Below are 17,662 nucleotides of genomic sequence, written 5' to 3'. Positions count from 1 at the left end.
GATCCTTACGTAACTATTGACTTTGAGAACGCGTCTGGGCTAAGAAAAAGTCAAAGACGAGATGTGTGTGTGTGAGTGGGAGGCACAACAGCTCAAAACGCACAGACCTCTTTTCCCTTCTCTCTTGTTACATGCACACTCTTGCCTCCATCTCCTTTCCTTCTTTTGTTCCGCTTCGACATCACGATACACACACTGTTCCTCTCACAGCTTCGACAGGAGCGCTGTGATGACACCCGACACTCTTTCACCCGTGCGATAAACAACAACAACAACAACAATATCAACACCAACGTCAACAACACCGACATCGAGGCGAATCGACAACGGCGACAATGTCCGACCATCAACAAACCGAAGTGTCGCCACCCAAAGGTGCGGCTCTAGGTCGATCACCTAGTATATTCTCATACCAGACCCGGATCCTCAATCGCACATCTTCACCGGTGCACAGCGCTCATAGACCGGCCGGATCTCTCTCATCGTCCAATGCCTACACCTCGCTGGCGTCCTTGGCTGGGCCAGGCGCTGGATCAGGCGTTTCCCCACCTTCCACTCCCATACGTCGAGCTGTAGCGAAGATGGTCATAGACGGAGGGAACACCTCACCTCCCGGCAGCAAGGCAGGCGGGACCGACTCCATCATGAGCCGTGCTGGTTCTAGCCGAGTTGTGGGTCTGGGGCTAGGCATGGGTGGAAGACCAGCTCCGGGTCACGCCCGGAGTGCCAAGTCGGTGGATCTCGTCAGGAACCAATGGGAGGCGAAGATCAACGCCAGCGCTCAAGCAGATGCTTCACCTCCCACTCCCCGATCGACCCGGAACAGCACTTTTCCCCCTCCTATTCCGATGTCGACGACCATGCCACCTCCTCAAACCTCTCCAGCGAATGACGCCTTGTCATCAGGGCCAGCGATCCCGACTGTTTCAGATCGGACCGGATCGTCTATCGCTACCGCCGCTTCCATTGATACTTCAGCGACCGATGCAGTATCCGGAGGCAAGTACAGGAGCGCGTATATGGCTCAAAGAGCTGCAAAGCGAGCTACGGTATATGATGCCAACACTTTTGACATCGGAAAAATACCATCGACCACTTCCACTACATCCACAGCCTCTGCTCCTCATCCTATTGATCGTCCTGTGTCACCTTCCGTCTCAACGCATACATCCATGCTTTCGCCCAACCCAACAGGAGAGAGCTCAACCCCATCCGCCAAGGGTCAGACTGTTGAAGAGAGACTGGCAATTGCAAAGGCTAATGCAATGAAACGAAGGGAAGCGAGGGAGAGAGCTAAAGCTGCCGCTGCTAGTGTGCCGTTCGAACCAGCCAAGGCGGAGGCGAAAATATCGATGTCTACCTTGGTAGGAGGAACTGCTCAAGCTGCTCCGGGGCCATTTGCAGATCTTTTCAGACCGCCGACCGCAATTTCATCGTCCGAAGCGACTTGTTTACCGGCCGCTCATCCTACAGCATCAGTCACTGATGGTGCATCGACGATCTCCCGTTTTGCGTATCGTTCGATCGTCACACCGCCAACAGCTGCCAGTTCATCTCGATACGTACCTTCTGGTCTGTCAGTGACAACGGCTTCCGCACCTTCCTCCGGAGACAGTCTGAACACCTCGACTGCGGGAGTCAAAGACAAATACGGGTCTATCAGCCGCACGGATAAGAGGAAATTAGGACGTCACCTTCCCCGGATAGCTTCGGGAGAAGGAGTGTGGGACGGAGAAGGTGCTCAAGCACATGGGAAAGGTCCTTCAGAAGGGCGGAGAGTTCCATCCACTCTTGGACGAAATTCTGAGGTAGACACACCGAATGCAGACAGAGAGAATACTCCTCCCGTGTCACGTAAATTGCTCACGGAACCACCTGTACCGACAAGTACTATTACTCCGTCGAACATCCGTCCGACCGAAATTCTTGCTTCTTCGTTTTCTGAGAATCAACAGTCGAATGTTATCCCTAGCGCGCCGTCGACACCCACTTCCAAAAGGCGATCGGGCTATATACCCTTTACCCCCAAGGGCGGCTTCAAGGACCCTATCGGTGCAGCATCACCTCGAGCTGAACTCACTGGTGCGGAGATGAAAGGCCTGATGAGTGCGGTGGGTAGTCTGCCGGCCCGAGGAGCAACGAAGGGAGGTGATGACGGTGTCGCGGGTAGGTGATTGCCCATATAGTATCAAGGATCCCATTGATCGTTCTTGAACAGGGATGTCCAACCGTCTCCGGTTGACCAAGTCCAGCTTGCCGCCCTCTGCTTCTTCAGCTTCTGTCGCCCCTGCGCCCCTTCCCTCCCGACGGCTAGCTCAAACCAATTGGATGGACAAGCATCGACACGCTCTGGCGGCATATGAATATCTGTGTCACGTCGGAGAAGCGCAGCAGTGGATCGAGGGATGCTTGGAAGAGGAGCTGCCGTTTGGAGTTACTGAAATGGAGGAAGGTCTAAGAGATGGCGTGGTTCTGGCCAGATTAGCGAGAGTTTACGAAGGAGAAGCGGTTGTCAAGAGAATTTGGACAGTGAGTCAGGCTCAGATCGTGGCTGCGCAACCGTTGACGTGTGAGCATAGGAATCGAAACATCGCTACAAACAGTCGGATAACATCAATTACTTCCTCGATTTTGTTAGAAATGTCGGCATGCCAGAAGTGAGTATCGTTCTCCGCTTGATCGATGATGTCGCTCAAATTGTCTCAGACTTTTATCTTCGAACTCACAGATCTGTACAACAAAAACAACATTCCCAAGGTCATTTTCTGCATTCACGTTTTGAGGTACGTATCCTCATGTTGGCATTGAGCTCGGGCATCGAGCTGACAGAATGGATCTGACGACGACGACGACTAGTCACCTTCTCTCCCGCCTCGGTCGTGCTGAGCGGATCGGCAACTTGGTTGGACAATTCGAATTTACTAGTGAGTCGCAAATTGCCTACGGCGATCCCTTCACCGCTGATACCGCGTAAAGATGAGCAAATCGCTGCCACGCAGAAGGGACTTCAAGGTGTTGCTATGCCCAATTTCGGAGATGTCGGGAACACGCTTGCGAAGGAGGCGAGTTGGGAGCCAGAGGAACCGGAAGAGACGGAGGATGAGAGTACGTTCGACTACAGCATCGCAGTACATTCTGTTAATGGAGTTCTTGCAGAACGCGATCGGCTATTACTCGATTGCGAGGCTTCCATCATCAGTTTACAGCGCAATCTACGCGGGCGTCTTGCTCGGATGAGGTCATCAAGGACTCATGCTCAGCTCGAATTGGCACAACCAATCATCATCCGATTGCAAGCACGCTCTCGAGGGGCTCTTTGTCGTCGAGATCTACTTTCTGAGCGAAAAGAGCGTGACCAGCTTCAAGAGTTGGCTGCATCTGTGCAAGCTGCGGCTCGTGGAAATATGGCCAGGAAAGCCTGGACAGCGAGAGTCCAGGCTACTCGCACTTCGGAAGCCTCGATCATCCGTGTTCAAGCACAGGCGCGGGGTATGGTTGCAAGAATCAAGCGGTCACTGATCAATAACCAGCTCGACAAATCTATACGCGGCGTTGTAACCTTACAAACGCAGTGCCGGGGATATCTAGCTAGACAGAACAGACGTTCTTGTCGAAGCACCCTGGCGCGGCCGCAAATCACACATTCCGTCTCTTCTCTTCAGGCTATCTTACGTGGTCGTCTTCTACGGCAAGTCGCAGCAAAGCAACAGCATGTCCTTCGTGGTCAAGTGGCGACGTTCACTTCACTTCAGAGCCAATTGCGAGGCGCTCTTGTCCGCCGACGCCTCAAGGCGCAGGAACAGAAGATGGATGCTGCGACAGACTGCGTCGTTGGCATCCAAGCTGCCGCTCGAGGATTGCTGGCGAGGAAGAGAAAGCTTGCGTTCACTCGAACCCTACAGCAGACTGCTCCAGCTATTTCTTCACTTCAAGCGGTCGCACGGGCTCGACTAGCCAAACAGTCGCACAAGAACATGCAGAAGGCACTCGCAAAAGTGGAAGTTGCAGGATCCGTTGGCGGACTTCAGGCCTTCTTGCGAACCAAGTTAGCCAAAAGACAGACCACGGAACAGAAGAAAAAGCTAGAATTCGTCCAGCCAGATGTCATCGGCTTCCAAGCGGTAGCGCGAGGATATCTAGCCAGGGAGGAATACAGGTTTTGGCGCGACTATTTGCATGATGGCAAGACCATCGGTGCTTTGGTATTCCTCCAGTCACTCATTCGTGGCTTCCTCGCTCGACGACGTCACTACGTTCACACGAGCTATGTCCATCGCAACGTTGACAAGATTATCAAGGTCCAGTCCGTCTGGCGAGGCCGAGTCCAGCGGCAGATGTACGACAAGCTCATCACAGGAGAAGATGTCGATGTTCCCACGATCCAGAACTACATGCATCTGCTCGATGACACGGAATCCGACTTCGCTGATCAAGTTCGTATTGAGTCTCTTCGAGGTCAAGTCGTCGACTTGATACGAGAGAACCAGATTCTCGAGACGGAAGTGAAAGAATTGGACACGAAGATTGCACTTATCATCAATAACAAGATGACTTTCCAGGAACTTGCAAGAGCGAAGCATCGAGCGGAGACAGCCACGTATCAGACTCCCAACAATGACCCTTTCACCAACGGAGTGCACCTCGACCGAGTCAATCAGAGGAAGTTGGAACTCTTCGAACAACTCTTCTTTATGCTGCAGACGAAACCAGAGTACATTTCTAGGCTGCTCAGACAGCTGAGTCGACCTGAAGTGGAAGAAAGTGCAGAAAAGGAAAGGAGATTAGTGGAGGCCGTCACGATGATTTTGTTTGCCTTTGGTCACGAGAGAAGAGAAGAGTACCTTTTCCACAAGCTATTGCAGGTGAGTGGACGAATTCGATCTGCTGACAGCGAGGAGAATGACGGGACGTGTGCTGAGCTTTGGTCTTCTCCACAGCTCGCGGTGCACGAAGAAGTTCTGCGAGCACAAACTCTGGACGATCTTGTCCACTCACGATTTGCTATAGTACCCAGTGCTGTGCAGTATATCAAGCCAGCCTTGACGCCTTTCATTCAGGAAGTGCTGTACGATCACATCATACGGATCGTGATGGCCTCGGACTTGGACCTCTGCACGGATCCTGTCAGGGTGAGTGCTTATAACTATAACTTCAATGCTACCTTTTTCTCGACGAGGAATCGACCGCTGACTGGTCGCAATGACCCGGTCACAGATCTACATGGGCATCATCAACGCTGAGGAAACTCAGACTGGTATGCCGTCAGCTTTGCCAAGGGATAGGAACGCGGATCAGATTTTGCAGGAGAATGCCACGGCGCGAGCTTTGTTCATCAGGAGTGAGTCCAAAGGAAGGACGGCCGCAATCGATGAGAAAGAAGAGCTGCAATCAGCAGTGAATTAGGCTAATGGAAGTGTCAACGAAGACTTGCAAGAGCTCCGGGCTCTCACAGAGTTCATGATAACAGGACTCATCGAATCTCACAACAAATTGCCCTACACCGTTCGATTACTGGCCCGCGAGGCTTTACTGGCTCTGCAGGTGAGCATTGAGAAGGAACATCCCAAGGGCGTAAACTGACTAATTGATCTCCATGAGCGGAAATTCCCGGAAGCAAGCGACGAAGAGCTGGTACCTGTCGTCGCCCGGACTGTAGTCCTTCCCTTCATTCTCCCCGCAATTATGTATGTGGAAACAAGACTCTCACTTCGAGGTTGCTGACCTGCTCCTCAGCGCTCCCGAACAGTATGGTATGGCTCCAGACGGTGTAGGCGCGGTTGAACGCCGAAATCTCGCAGAGATAGCGAACCTCATCACCCACGTTGCTGGTCAGGAGTACACCAATACGCCGGATCAGCGGTTGATAAGGACTCCACTCGAAGCTTTCATCAGCTCCGCTGCAATGCCCTTCCGAGAATGGATTCTGGATGGTGTGTTTCTTCGCTCTTCTCGAGTAAAGGAGAGCATCAAGAGCTGACAATACGTTCGACAGTGGCTGACGTCGAACATGCGGAGTCCCAATTCCATGCCCATGATATGTTCGAGTCCACCATTGAGGCGAAACCGATCAAGATCACAAGAACAGACATCTACGGAATGTTGAGCGTGCTGATTCAGCATGTTCCCGTACTGGTAAGTCCAATCCGAATCGCGATCAAAAAGAACCCTTCGCTGATAAGAGTTCAGATCGCGGGCAACAAGAAGGATCCAATTGCCGGCATCTTGACTGAGCTGGAGGGACCGCCCATCGAATACGATAGGACCAAGACTACAGTCAGTCTGAGACTTACCAATCGACTGGCTGGGCCTCATTGTGAGTTTCCGACTGAGTCTTTTGTCGCCATTTGGTCGTGCCTTGCTTCGGTGGACACCCGCTGACAGTATACGGTACCCATAGCTGGCGACCCTAACGCAGCTGAGAACGCAGACTGGGTTCAAGCAAAACGACACGCCCTTGCTGTCCTACGAGTGCAGACGGGCAAGACTCTTTTCGACGTCCTCGTATCTAGACCAGAGGAAATACACGAAGCTATGTGGATCGAAGAGGTTCATCGAGATATCGCTCTCGAGCAAGCAAGGTTGGCGAAGCACGGTCTACCTCCGACTCCCGTCGAGGCCGAGTACCAAATTGAGAGCATTCGATCGTGAGTACGGACTGGGGATATCCCCGACCACGAAACGAGACTTTGCTGATGACCTCGATCTGAAGCCTGCCATTCCACGAAGTTAAATCCCGCGCCATTGAATTCTGCATGAAACTCGAACGATCTGGCCGCTTGTCCAGATCGGACAATTTGCAAGGGTTGTTGGTATCTATTGCCAGCGACATCAGACAAAAACACCATCTACGAAAGATGAGGAAAGACAATCTTGCGGGGATGATCAAGGCCCATGAGGATATGAGTAGAAAGAAATCAGAATTTGAAGGGCAGGTCAAAGCGTATCATGACTATATCGACGGTGCTATGGCCGAACTGCAGGCGAAGGGGTGAGTCCAAAATCTGCGAACATACACGATCGCATTGAAGGCGCAGAAGTCGAGCGCTAAACACCCGATCCCTACCGCTGAGCAGCAAGAAGAAGCCAACCTTCATGAGCAAGCAATATCGTCACCAGAAGGCGCAGCAAAGGCAAGGAAAACAGGCCAAATTTGGCAGTTACAAGTACACCGCTGCGGAGCTGTACGAGAAGCGTAAGTAGGACCTGTGACTTGTCTTGAACGCCATCTTCCTCATACTGCTGCGGTCAGACGATCACGCCGGGTTTAGGACGTCGTACCCGCAGCAAAGCTGATGCGATGCTCCCCATCCCTCCAGGTATTTTACTGTCCGTCAACCAGTTCTCTCCTCGTCAATTTGACAAGCTATATATTGTCATAGCGTCCAACGAAGTAGGGGTGTTCAAACTGGAACTCTCGTGCCCATCGTCATCTGCAGGCTCGGGTGGGATCATGGGTGAAGACGAGGTGCGAATGGAAGATCTGCTAGGTGCGCAATATGAGAACAAGGAGAGATTGGACATGTTTGAGGGTCAAGCGGCGTTCAGCTTGAATATGCTTATTCATCAAGTCAACAAAAGTGAGTCAGCGGGTCGATACAACGAGCTATAAAGGACGAGCCGACTTTGTTGAAAGGTGAGGCTGATGACAATTTCCGCCTTACAGAATTCTACAGCTCTTGATGACGGTGCGATTTACTTTGAGCCAAGTTGAGGAGAGGATGGCAGGACCTACTATGGGTTGCAGCACGGCGTGTACGCAAAGGACAGTTTCTTGGGTTTTGAATCGGTATGACCATTTCGCATTCCGCTTCGACGATCGTTGTAAAATGGATCAGGTGTTACGGTCTGACATCACAAGTAACGATGAAATGAGATGCATTATGAGTAGATGGGTGATTGACTATGCGAGATGGTAGAGCCATGAGATATGTAAGAGATCCTAAGCATGCTGAGTGAGGTGTATGAGGGGTATACAAATATTGCAGGGTCATTGGCCGTCCGGTCCTTTTCTAACTTCATCTCTCCTGACCATCCTCCAACTTGACATGCCCGTCTCTGACTCTATGTTCTTCCTTCTCCTGATCAGATACAACATCCCGATGTCCGAATTGTCCCTGTCTAGGATCCAACTGTGACAACGCTCTATGTCTTGAAGAGAACGAATGAGTTCTTGAATCCGATCTCGGCCGCAATCTCCCTCCATTACCTTTGACCGGTGTTGCTGTTCTTGAGTCTGACATCAACGTCGATTCTCTTCGCTCGAGGTGCTGATCGAGACTCTGCTGGTCTGTGATTGGTGTTTCGGATAACGGTCTTTCTCCTTGTTCGGCCTCGTTCAATGCTTGCGATTCTCTCGCTCGTCGTCGTTTTGCGATTGGGTTGAGTATCATCGCCAGTATGATGACCACGGAATCGAGAACCACAACCAGTGCGTACGATACCTAGTGGAGCATATAGGAGGAGACAAAGTCGTAAGTGAACGACAGTCGAAGATGCGGACTTCTATGGTGGTTTGACGAAGACACGGCGACACTCACGAAAGCAGCAACATCGAGATCTGCCCTGACGAATAGACTTGAGAAGGAGAAGACTCCTCCGAGGATATCCACAATCATGAACAACATGGAGATACCGACGACCTCGCGCATCTTGTAGATCTCCCAGTATTGAGGTCTATGGCGCGGAAAAGTGGTTTGTGAGCTCTCTGATCAGAGAAGTCTTGGGTATTGTAGGCGACTCACAACAGGGCCACGGCGAGTAGGACTGCAGAGATATACCCGTACATCTGAATTGGCCACATGACGCCTCTATCTTGACCGGCCTATCACATCAGACGAGAAACGAGTCAGCAAGGTACGGCTACGTGACCAGAGACTTCGTCACGTCGCGACCGCTAAGAGGATTCAAGGGTGAGATGCACTCACCCATAAAGCATAAACACTGCCAGTCGCGAACCCAGCAAACACCACGCAGAACGTGATGAACACCGCTACCGTCTGCCATTTCGATGATCTGCCCGAGTAGTAGAGACATTGACACCATGATATAGCGCCTAGCACTCCGAAAGCCTGCGGTTGGATTTGCAGCGGTATTGAGAGCCGTTGGACGACGATGTACGATCCGAGAAACAGGGATGCTAGGGCCCAGATACTGCATATATGTCAGTCATGTGCGCCCTTCGGACATTTGGCGAGGATGTGTGATCGAAACTACTGATTGAATAATGATCAAAACGAGGAGGACTGGTAGTTCCTACCGCGATTTGCAAATCCGTAATTGATCGATATGGTGGAAGCTTGGACCACTCACAACATCAATGAGCCCGATAACCCCTTTGTCGACTTGTCTCTATACGACTTGATGATCTGCGGTAAGATCTGTATCATCCACAAGACCGCACCGATCGTACCGAGCACATTCTCCGCCGCGTAGTTCTCCTTCATCGTGTTGTGAAATGAGCGAAAATCTACCGCAATATGATACTGCGGTGTACCGTGTGTCTAGGCAAAGAGGTGCCAAAAGCTGAGCTGAGTCGTCCACTGCTTGGTAATGCTGTTTGAGATAGTTGGATCGATTGGCTTGATGTTGTGAAGTACTGGGTAAAGTTTGAAAGATGGCGAAGTCCTCCACCCAAAACAAAAAGACAAACGGGAAAGGCAGAGGCGACGATAAGAGGAGACTATGCACAGCAAGAACGAGAGCGTAGGAATATGAGATATGTACAGATGCTGAGAGAGAAGGGGAGAGGAAAATATCTTTATGGATTACTAACCATCATCACAAACGAGTTGGGGATGGTGAGAGTCGAAAGTGAAATTATTCATTGCGTTTTAGTACGTCACATCCCATCTCGTGCCAACAACAATAATAATAATAATAATCGTGACAACCGAACCATCAATCGTGCCATCACGTTTCGACTCATTCGACGGCACAACTGCATGTCATACTTCTCATGCACCTCCTGAAGCTCAGCTCTATTATGGAGACTGGGATATGCATGGCTCCTCTGCGTACATGCCTGACCAGTCGTATGACTGGATGACCTACGGAAGATGATCGCAAGACCGTCGGTAACTTCGCCAAACTCGCCAAATCCACTCCGCTCCTCCTGCTGGACCCGTACGAAGGACCTCTTTTCATTCCAGACGGCCGTCCGTCATGCGTTGTCTGATCTAGCACCCTTCCGGACTGATTCTGGCCATAGGCGCCTGACTACGCGCCTGACGAGACAACGATCACTTCTTGTCTCTCCAAGCGCTGCGTTACTCATAGTGGACCTTCTTGTTGACGTCGAATTCAGCAGCAACGAGCGACTTTGCTCGGGCGCACGAAGCCCACATAAATTGAACGATGAACATCTAGTCGAAGGCAAAGAACAAAGCTCGCGAAGTCCAATGTTGTCGTCACATTATCATCATAAATGCGTCATCACGAAGCAGAGCTAGAAGGATGGCCGCCCGCATCGGTCGTACGGGACAATGCGCTTTGCATCCTATTGCATCGACAGGACCTTGAAGTCGTCTGAAACATCTCGTGCACCTCTTTCGAGGTGAGGATCGACCATGCCGGATCGCCCAAGATCTGAAGTAAACGACGACTTATGTCATTGTCCCTGGTGCAAAGCGGAATTCTGCTGCAGTGTATCCCGTCGCAACGATACCCCTTGTCGCTCTTGATCAGGGCATTATGGTCCTCACATGACATTGTCGATCAGATCGTGCTCACCCGGGACGGGTTGCATAGGAGGCAACGAAGATATCCTGGGTGTCGTCGCTGATATGGCATGCATTCGCATCAAGATCGTAAAACCCTCATTCGACATCGTGAACGTACATTCGGGTCTGTACGACCTGACCCAAGCCACCAAACAGATTAGCTTCTCCACATGACATGATGATACACGACACCAAAGATGTTGTTGGGAAGAAAGGGAGTTTCAGAGAAACCTGGAAACAGCACTGCTTATCTGTTCAGAGAACAGACTCGCATAAGATGGCACTTCCTATATAATATACTCAGGATAGAATCGTCATTCGTGAGGTAAGGTGGGTCGGGTAGGTAGTAGGATAGAGCGGGATCGTGGAGGGAGCTTGTTGGGGTGTGTGAGTGTGAGGAGATACGATGCGATCACGGGCGCGAACAAGGAGTCGGATTAGGATTAGGATTGGGAGGACGGGATTGAGGGGTGAAGGGGAACCAGAACCGAGATGGGGGCTGGTTCTCAAGCGGAAATAGGAAAGAGAAGGCAGCCCGACTTACATACTCAAAAGCGGACCATGCTCGACATCCTGCCAGCCGTAGTTGACAGAGGATTGAGCATGATCGGTCATGTCCATCACGACGTCGATGTCGATGCCAGAGACCGAGTGAACAAACGAAATGAGACAAAGCTGATTTAGACAAAGATTGGTCGTAATTTGGCCTGACGCATCACCAAAGCCAATGTTATCACTCAAGAGGGGGAAACTCGATTTAATCCACGTCATCGTGCTCTTTTCGTTTTGTCTGCTCGTTCAATGTCGGAGCGATACAACTCTGGTTCATGCATGATGTGAAGGAGAGAGCACTGTAATACACCTGTGCCCATGCGGTCATGCCTTCTAGTTGGTTTCAGACGACCCATACCGAAGGTCTAACAACGAAAGCCGTATTGCCCGCCAATACCTTGACCGGGACTTCACATTCCACCACTTCCGTCCTCATCTCATACCATTCTCTCGTCTTCTCTCCTTGTCCTTGTCCAGCGATATCTGTTCTCCCTTGACTCACCCCCGAGATAGGAAGGAGCGGGCTCATACTCGTCGAAGCGGAATAATACTTGTTATCGGCATCATGACTTCCATTCGAAGATGATGGCAAGAGATGTACCGCCACATTTTTCTTTTCCCTTTCCTGACCTCCGCCATTCTCGTTGATCCCCTTGGTTGGTCGCTTCGTTCCTTGTCCGTTGGACTGTCGGTGATGATGATGATGAGGAGGCACTGCCACCGTAAAGCTCAACTTCACCCTCCATTCCAGACCGCCCTTTCCTCCTTCACCAGCTGCGAGGGTGAAGGCCGGTGTAGCATCCGACGGTATGTCCAGCGAGAATGCTATTCTCGACGCGCTGAGAGCATACGACGAATGATGTTCGGCATGCAGACGACCGAGCGCGGGCTGCTTCGGAGGTCCTGAGGTGGCGGGCGGAGGCAGAAGAGGTTCGGGAATGAGCTCATGAGATTCGAGAAAGGCAGAAAACTGAGAGTATCGAAAATCAGCGTTGGTTCACAGTTAACGAAGACGATAAGAAAGTTCATTCACCTTCAATACCCGCCGCTCAGTATGTGGATCGTTGAAGGTAACGACTCCCAATACGGTTTCCCCAAGTCTATAAGTCGTCTTGATCAACGTCAAGACAGCGACAACCTCGCCATCTTTAGATATATCATAGGAAGCTGTCATGGTGTGTGAGATAAGCGTCTGGCGTTGTACGTAGACGAATGACTCACATTTTGGCGAATGTCTGCTCAGTATCTCGACCGCTTCACCGCAGCTACCTTCGTCGCCTAGCTCTTCTACCAGCTCGTCGTCCCCATCGACAATGGTTCCAGCTCTGGGTTTGAAACTTCTTACAGCCTTCCCAACACCAGTTCCATTCATCGGTAGGTCCAACAACTCAGAGTTCGTTTTCGATCTCTCGCCAGAAGCCGGTACCGGCGGAAGATTAAACGATGCAGATGAGGGAGATACGACACGGGATCTTGATTGTCTTGACCGACTAGGCGAAAAAGGTGCAGTTCGAGGAGAGGACTTGCCGTCGACCTGTGGTGGGGCAGGAGTGTCGAGCGTGTCGAGCGTGTCGACGAGATGTCGTGCATAGGCTTGTAGGGAGTCTAAGCTGTCGCCATTTCTGGCTCGATGTCTATCAGAAGCGCTCGATCGTCTGCGGATTATGTTGGTCGCACGCTGATTGGAAGGCGTGGGAGGGGTCAGGTCGTCAGAAACTTCGACTTCCTGCACATTGCCTTCCTCCTTGGTCTGGATCACTGGTCGCAGCACATCGTAGGTGCGAAAGGGATGACCGACTGTTTGAGAGACATTAGCACATACTCCGAATTAGGTTGAACTGTTTCGACCGCGGATGGCTTACGGGATACATTCGCCCAAACACGTATTGGCACGGTGATGTCTCTCGTTTTCTGTCTCTGTCCGCCTCCTGGTAGAGCCACCGTCAAGGATACTACGAACTCGTACGAGAAACGAAAAGCTTTGCCACGATGAGCAGGTGGGAGAATCGTGGGCAGTGGAAGAGTGTATGTGACTGTTGCGGTACCCAATCAGTATGAACACCCGGTCATGGTCATAAATCAGTGTCACGATAGAGGTTGGCCCTCACATTCTCTGCTCTCGCCCTCGTTCAGCTTCAGATCTACACCTAACAGACTCCTCGTTGTTTCCAATACGGGCAGATCCTTCATATTCCATACCCTCTTCCGTTCCTCTTCGAGACTACCCCCACCTCCACCCATCACTAGTTCCTTGGCCAACCCAAAGAGACTTCCGGTCAGACTCGGCTGTGTACCACTTCCAATCGTTCCTGTCCCGAAGCTCAACTGCCATCTCGAGGATGAGCTCGAAGCCTTGACCATAGAAGCCGAAGACGCCGAGGACGGATTGACGAGGGATCCCGAGCCAACGGGCTGGTGAAGAAGTAAGGAACGGAGAGGCAATAACGGGTCTGGAGGGATGTATGCGTTCGAGGGATGAAAATGAGCGACAAGATGCGTGTAGGCCCACAGAATGGTAGTTGTCCCTCTGGACTCGGTGGGTTGTCGATCTCGAATGTAAGGATGAGTAGGAGGCGGAGGTGTTGGGTGCTGAGAGCCGTTGCCTACACCGAGGAAGCTCGCGCCATACGCGTTGTGGTATGATGGTGTCCGTGTATGAGAAAGAGGTGAAACACCAGGTCGTCGATCTGATGGTTCCTCCCGTTCTTCGTTCAATGTTGTGAATGATTGGGAAGCGGAAGTGCTGGGAGAGCTGAAAGGAGGCGTCGGTCGAGATGCCGGACGTGAAGGATCGCTGCCATCTAGATTCACCAATGGATATCGATCTGATATGGGATATGGAGGCGGGGAAGTCGCGACAGATGATTCGGCAGAGTTTGGCTGACAGGTGACAGGGCCTGTGACCGAGATTTTGCGCGAATGTGGATGCGTTGGAGGGATGTTGGGACCACCTGGTGGACGTCGGGCTGGTAGAGGTGGAGGAGCTGTACAACATCTCTAGGTCAGTCGGCCCGTCTTGGTTGGGATCGTGCAAGCCAGGCAGCGCAGAGAATCATTTGAGACTCATGTGAACTCACTCGGTTGACCTCCCAAAGCCCAAACTAGCTCCTGAGGACTCATGGCTCCCTTCCCTAATGCTAAACTCCTCGACCGTCTCGTATGTCCACTCTCTTTCCCTGCATTCTCCTTCCTTCCCCACCCTTCTGGACTCCTGAAATTCATCGTCCCTTCTCGCGAGGGCGACTCTGGTCCCGATCCATGCCACCCTGGAGCACGGTATGCAGGATTCGCCCCTGGACTATATGGATAGCTCGCATCTAATCCCGAAACGTTTGGCGTCGAAGTGATCGAAAGTGGTGTTCGAGAGCGAGAAGGACCTGCTTCTGCATTGGGAGTATGATCTTCCGGATACAAGGGGACCGAAGGCAGGGAAAGGCCTATTTGATTGAGCCGCGGGGGGAACTGAGGCTGATGAGCAGGCGCCGAGTCTCGAGGATCAAACGGTGGTAGTTGTCTAGATGCAGAAGTAGCAGATCTCACACCCGCTGTCGAAGGGATCGTCGTCGGGGTTTCGGAATGTGTAGCATTGGAAGTAGGCCTGCTCGTGTTCCGAAAGGTTATGGTGACTGAGAAGGTCTCGCCGGCATAATAAGCAGATGCGGAGGGCGTGACTGTTACTTCGAGATGAGGGTCGTCCAGGTTGGCGGCGGAGGAGGGAGGAAGGGCGAGAGATGATGAGGATGTGGAGAAGGGCAAGTAAGGAGACATGACGCTTGTTCAAACCGACATGCTCCGTGACCCTACCTTCACTCCTCAGATGCTATGCTCGAGTGTAGACTATCGTCAAGACATATATGGCAAGAGTACTGAAACGCGGGAACACCAAAAGATCCAACAGCAGGGTTTGATGTCGTGAACCTTCTGCGTGGCCCCGGGAAATGTTTATGAGGTGCCACCTTCGGGATCAAATTACGGTATTAATAAACAAATCGCAGGGGATTATCGACGTGTTTTTCTTCGTCTTCTCTGCCCAACCACACATTTCATCGCATTCACACGACATCATCCACCTATTTCTCAACATCGACACACATACATAGCAACCTCAGTGGGATAAGCAGATTTTGATCTGCATATTGCCGCTTCAATCGACTCGAAAAGTCTGGTCGGTCCCGAGATACGTCCTGTGGCAACCACCCTCGCATCATGGCCCCTTCAACGCCTTCCACTCCGCAGGGGGGTGGAAGGGCAAGCGGAAGTGATTCTGGCTCACCAGCACCAGCTGCAGCTGCTCCTGGGTCATATCACATTGAGGTGAGTTGATCTATATCCACATCCAAGGTCTGCAATGCGCTTGAGCTTACAGGCTTTGTGATTCTGTAGGATGTCATACCGGGAGTCAAAATATTCGTCACCAAACCATTACCTAACGGTCAGGCGGAACAACGGAAAGCCGAAGTCCTTTCCACACGACCGAAACCAAAACCATCAGCTTTTGCTCCTCCTCCCCCGCCCGACGCTCCTCCGCCAGATCCTCGAGATGATACCGAGTACTATGTGCATTATGTCGAGTTCAACAAGCGTTTGGACGAGTGGGTTGGAGGAAGTAGGTTGATCTTGGACAAGGAGATGGAGTGGCCGAAACCAAAAGATGAGGGAAAGAAGAAGGAAAGACCAGGAAAGGCTACGCCGGGAGGTGTGACGCCCCTGCGAGCGACAGGATCACCGAGACCAACCGGAAGTCTCCTGAAGAAGGCTGCGACGAAAGCTGCTTCGGCAGTCGGAAAAGGGACACCGTTAGGGAAGGATGCGCCGTCTGGGAAGATTCCACAGAAGCGGAGAGCGAAAGCTGAACCCGGAGTGGACGAAGAGGAGGAGGAGGACGCAGATGGTGAAGAGGACGGACTGGATGCGGATGGGGATGTCAGCATGTCCGCTGCTTCAGATGGCGGTCTGGATGCGGATGGAGAGGTCGACCTGACTGCGCCGTCTAATCCACAAGCCGCACCTCCTGTGTTCTCGAAAAAACAGGAGATTGAGAAGCTACGGACGTCAGGATCGATGACTCAATCCCATTCAGAGATCAGTCGAGTCAAGAATCTCAACAAACTGCAAATAGGGAAGCATGAGGTGGAAACCTGGTACTTCTCACCCTACCCCATCGAATACGCCCATCTACCCACCCTTTACATCTGCGAGTTCTGTCTTCTCTACTATCCGACTTTCACTCAGTTGAAGAGACATCGAACGAAATGTACTCTTCTGCATCCGCCAGGAAACGAGATCTACCGACACGACAACATATCGTTTTTCGAGATCGACGGTCGGAGACAACGGACGTGGTGTCGAAACCTGTGTCTGATCTCGAAATGTTTCCTCGATCACAAGACGCTCTACTACGATGTCGACCCGTTCATGTACTACTGCATGACTATCAAGGACGATTACGGATGTCATCTCATCGGCTATTTCTCGAAAGAGAAAGAGTCGGCAGAGGGCTACAACGTAGCGTGTATCTTGACGTTACCGCAACATCAACGTAAAGGTTATGGTCGATTGTTGATCGAGTTCTCATACGAATTGTCAAAGGTCGAGGGCAAGTTGGGAAGTCCGGAAAAGCCGTTATCCGATCTGGGTCTGTTGGGTTACAGAGCGTATTGGCAGGAGAAGATTGTGGATCTGCTATTGGAGAGCGATGATGAGATCAGTCTCGATGAAATCGCACAGAGAACCTCCATCACTCATGGAGATATCATGCACACGTAAGTGTCTCTCCTCCATCACCGAGGTTCTTAGCACGGTGACTGACTTTTTTTTTCCGTTCTGCAGATGCCAGGCGCTCCAGATGATCAAGTATTACAAAGGAGGACATATCATCCATCTCACCGACGCCGTCCTCGAACAACATCAGAAGACAATGAGCAAGGTCAGACGGTCTATCAGCCCCGCTGCGTTGAAGTGGAAACCACCAGTATTCAGTCGTGCCCAATTAGCCTTTGGATTCTAGGCGGTGTTCCCATTATTGTATTTATAGATGAGGACCCACGAGAGGAGGAGCCATCTCGATGTGTACTGTTGTATTTTACCTTGCCTTACTCAAACTATGAAGTGATGATATGCATTCACAATGCCAAATAGATGAAATCATGCAGTTTCAGACAATGCTACAAGTGACGAACCCTGCAAGTATTGTATGATGATGCTACAATACTGGACAAGGGACAAGTGACTGATCGAAATCGAATGGCAGTAAAGGAAGCAATCAAAGAGGCAAATACCATTCCCTCTCTCGCCTCTCTGTCCACTCTTTCTCCCTTCGTCGTTCCTCCCTTTCGATCTTCTGCTTCTCGACCATCCTATCAAGCGCGAGTCTTCGAATTTGTTTACGAACC

The 17,662-nt window shown here is 51.4% G+C and overlaps 4 protein-coding genes across 4 annotated transcripts; 2 read left to right on the top strand and 2 right to left on the bottom strand.

Annotated features, from left to right (window-relative positions):
- Positions 1–335: 335 nt before the first annotated feature.
- On the top strand, positions 336–7,609 carry IAR55_000390 (uncharacterized protein; the record flags this gene model as incomplete). The annotated part of the gene is made up of 18 exons (XM_066943526.1): positions 336–2,166; positions 2,219–2,529; positions 2,580–2,657; positions 2,707–2,783; positions 2,857–2,924; positions 2,977–3,105; positions 3,157–4,862; positions 4,938–5,129; positions 5,215–5,338; positions 5,426–5,541; positions 5,599–5,684; positions 5,734–5,930; positions 5,993–6,132; positions 6,187–6,313; positions 6,398–6,644; positions 6,710–6,988; positions 7,074–7,192; positions 7,317–7,609. The coding sequence occupies 18 exons, from the start codon at positions 336–338 to the stop codon at positions 7,607–7,609; spliced, it is 6,120 nt and encodes a 2,039-aa protein (XP_066806068.1).
- A 406-nt stretch (positions 7,610–8,015) lies between these two features.
- Positions 8,016–9,443, bottom strand: IAR55_000389 (uncharacterized protein; the record flags this gene model as incomplete). The annotated part of the gene is made up of 5 exons (XM_066943525.1): positions 8,016–8,441; positions 8,538–8,673; positions 8,742–8,821; positions 8,925–9,150; positions 9,310–9,443. 5 exons carry the CDS (start codon positions 9,441–9,443, stop codon positions 8,016–8,018), a joined length of 1,002 nt encoding a protein of 333 aa, XP_066806067.1.
- A 2,170-nt stretch (positions 9,444–11,613) lies between these two features.
- On the bottom strand, positions 11,614–15,038 carry IAR55_000388 (uncharacterized protein; the record flags this gene model as incomplete). Its single annotated transcript, XM_066943524.1, has 6 exons — positions 11,614–12,240; positions 12,304–12,437; positions 12,492–13,067; positions 13,133–13,303; positions 13,379–14,254; positions 14,348–15,038. The coding sequence occupies 6 exons, from the start codon at positions 15,036–15,038 to the stop codon at positions 11,614–11,616; spliced, it is 3,075 nt and encodes a 1,024-aa protein (XP_066806066.1).
- A 438-nt stretch (positions 15,039–15,476) lies between these two features.
- On the top strand, positions 15,477–17,277 carry IAR55_000387 (histone acetyltransferase ESA1; the record flags this gene model as incomplete). Its single annotated transcript, XM_066943523.1, has 3 exons — positions 15,477–15,584; positions 15,654–17,032; positions 17,100–17,277. The coding sequence occupies 3 exons, from the start codon at positions 15,477–15,479 to the stop codon at positions 17,275–17,277; spliced, it is 1,665 nt and encodes a 554-aa protein (XP_066806065.1).
- Positions 17,278–17,662: the final 385 nt, after the last annotated feature.

This window comes from Kwoniella newhampshirensis, chromosome 1, assembly GCF_039105145.1.
Source record: "Kwoniella newhampshirensis strain CBS 13917 chromosome 1, whole genome shotgun sequence".
In the NCBI taxonomy this organism is placed as follows: domain Eukaryota; kingdom Fungi; phylum Basidiomycota; class Tremellomycetes; order Tremellales; family Cryptococcaceae; genus Kwoniella; species Kwoniella newhampshirensis.
Note: the sequence above shows the minus strand (reverse complement) of the source record. Positions and strands in the feature narration are given on the sequence as shown.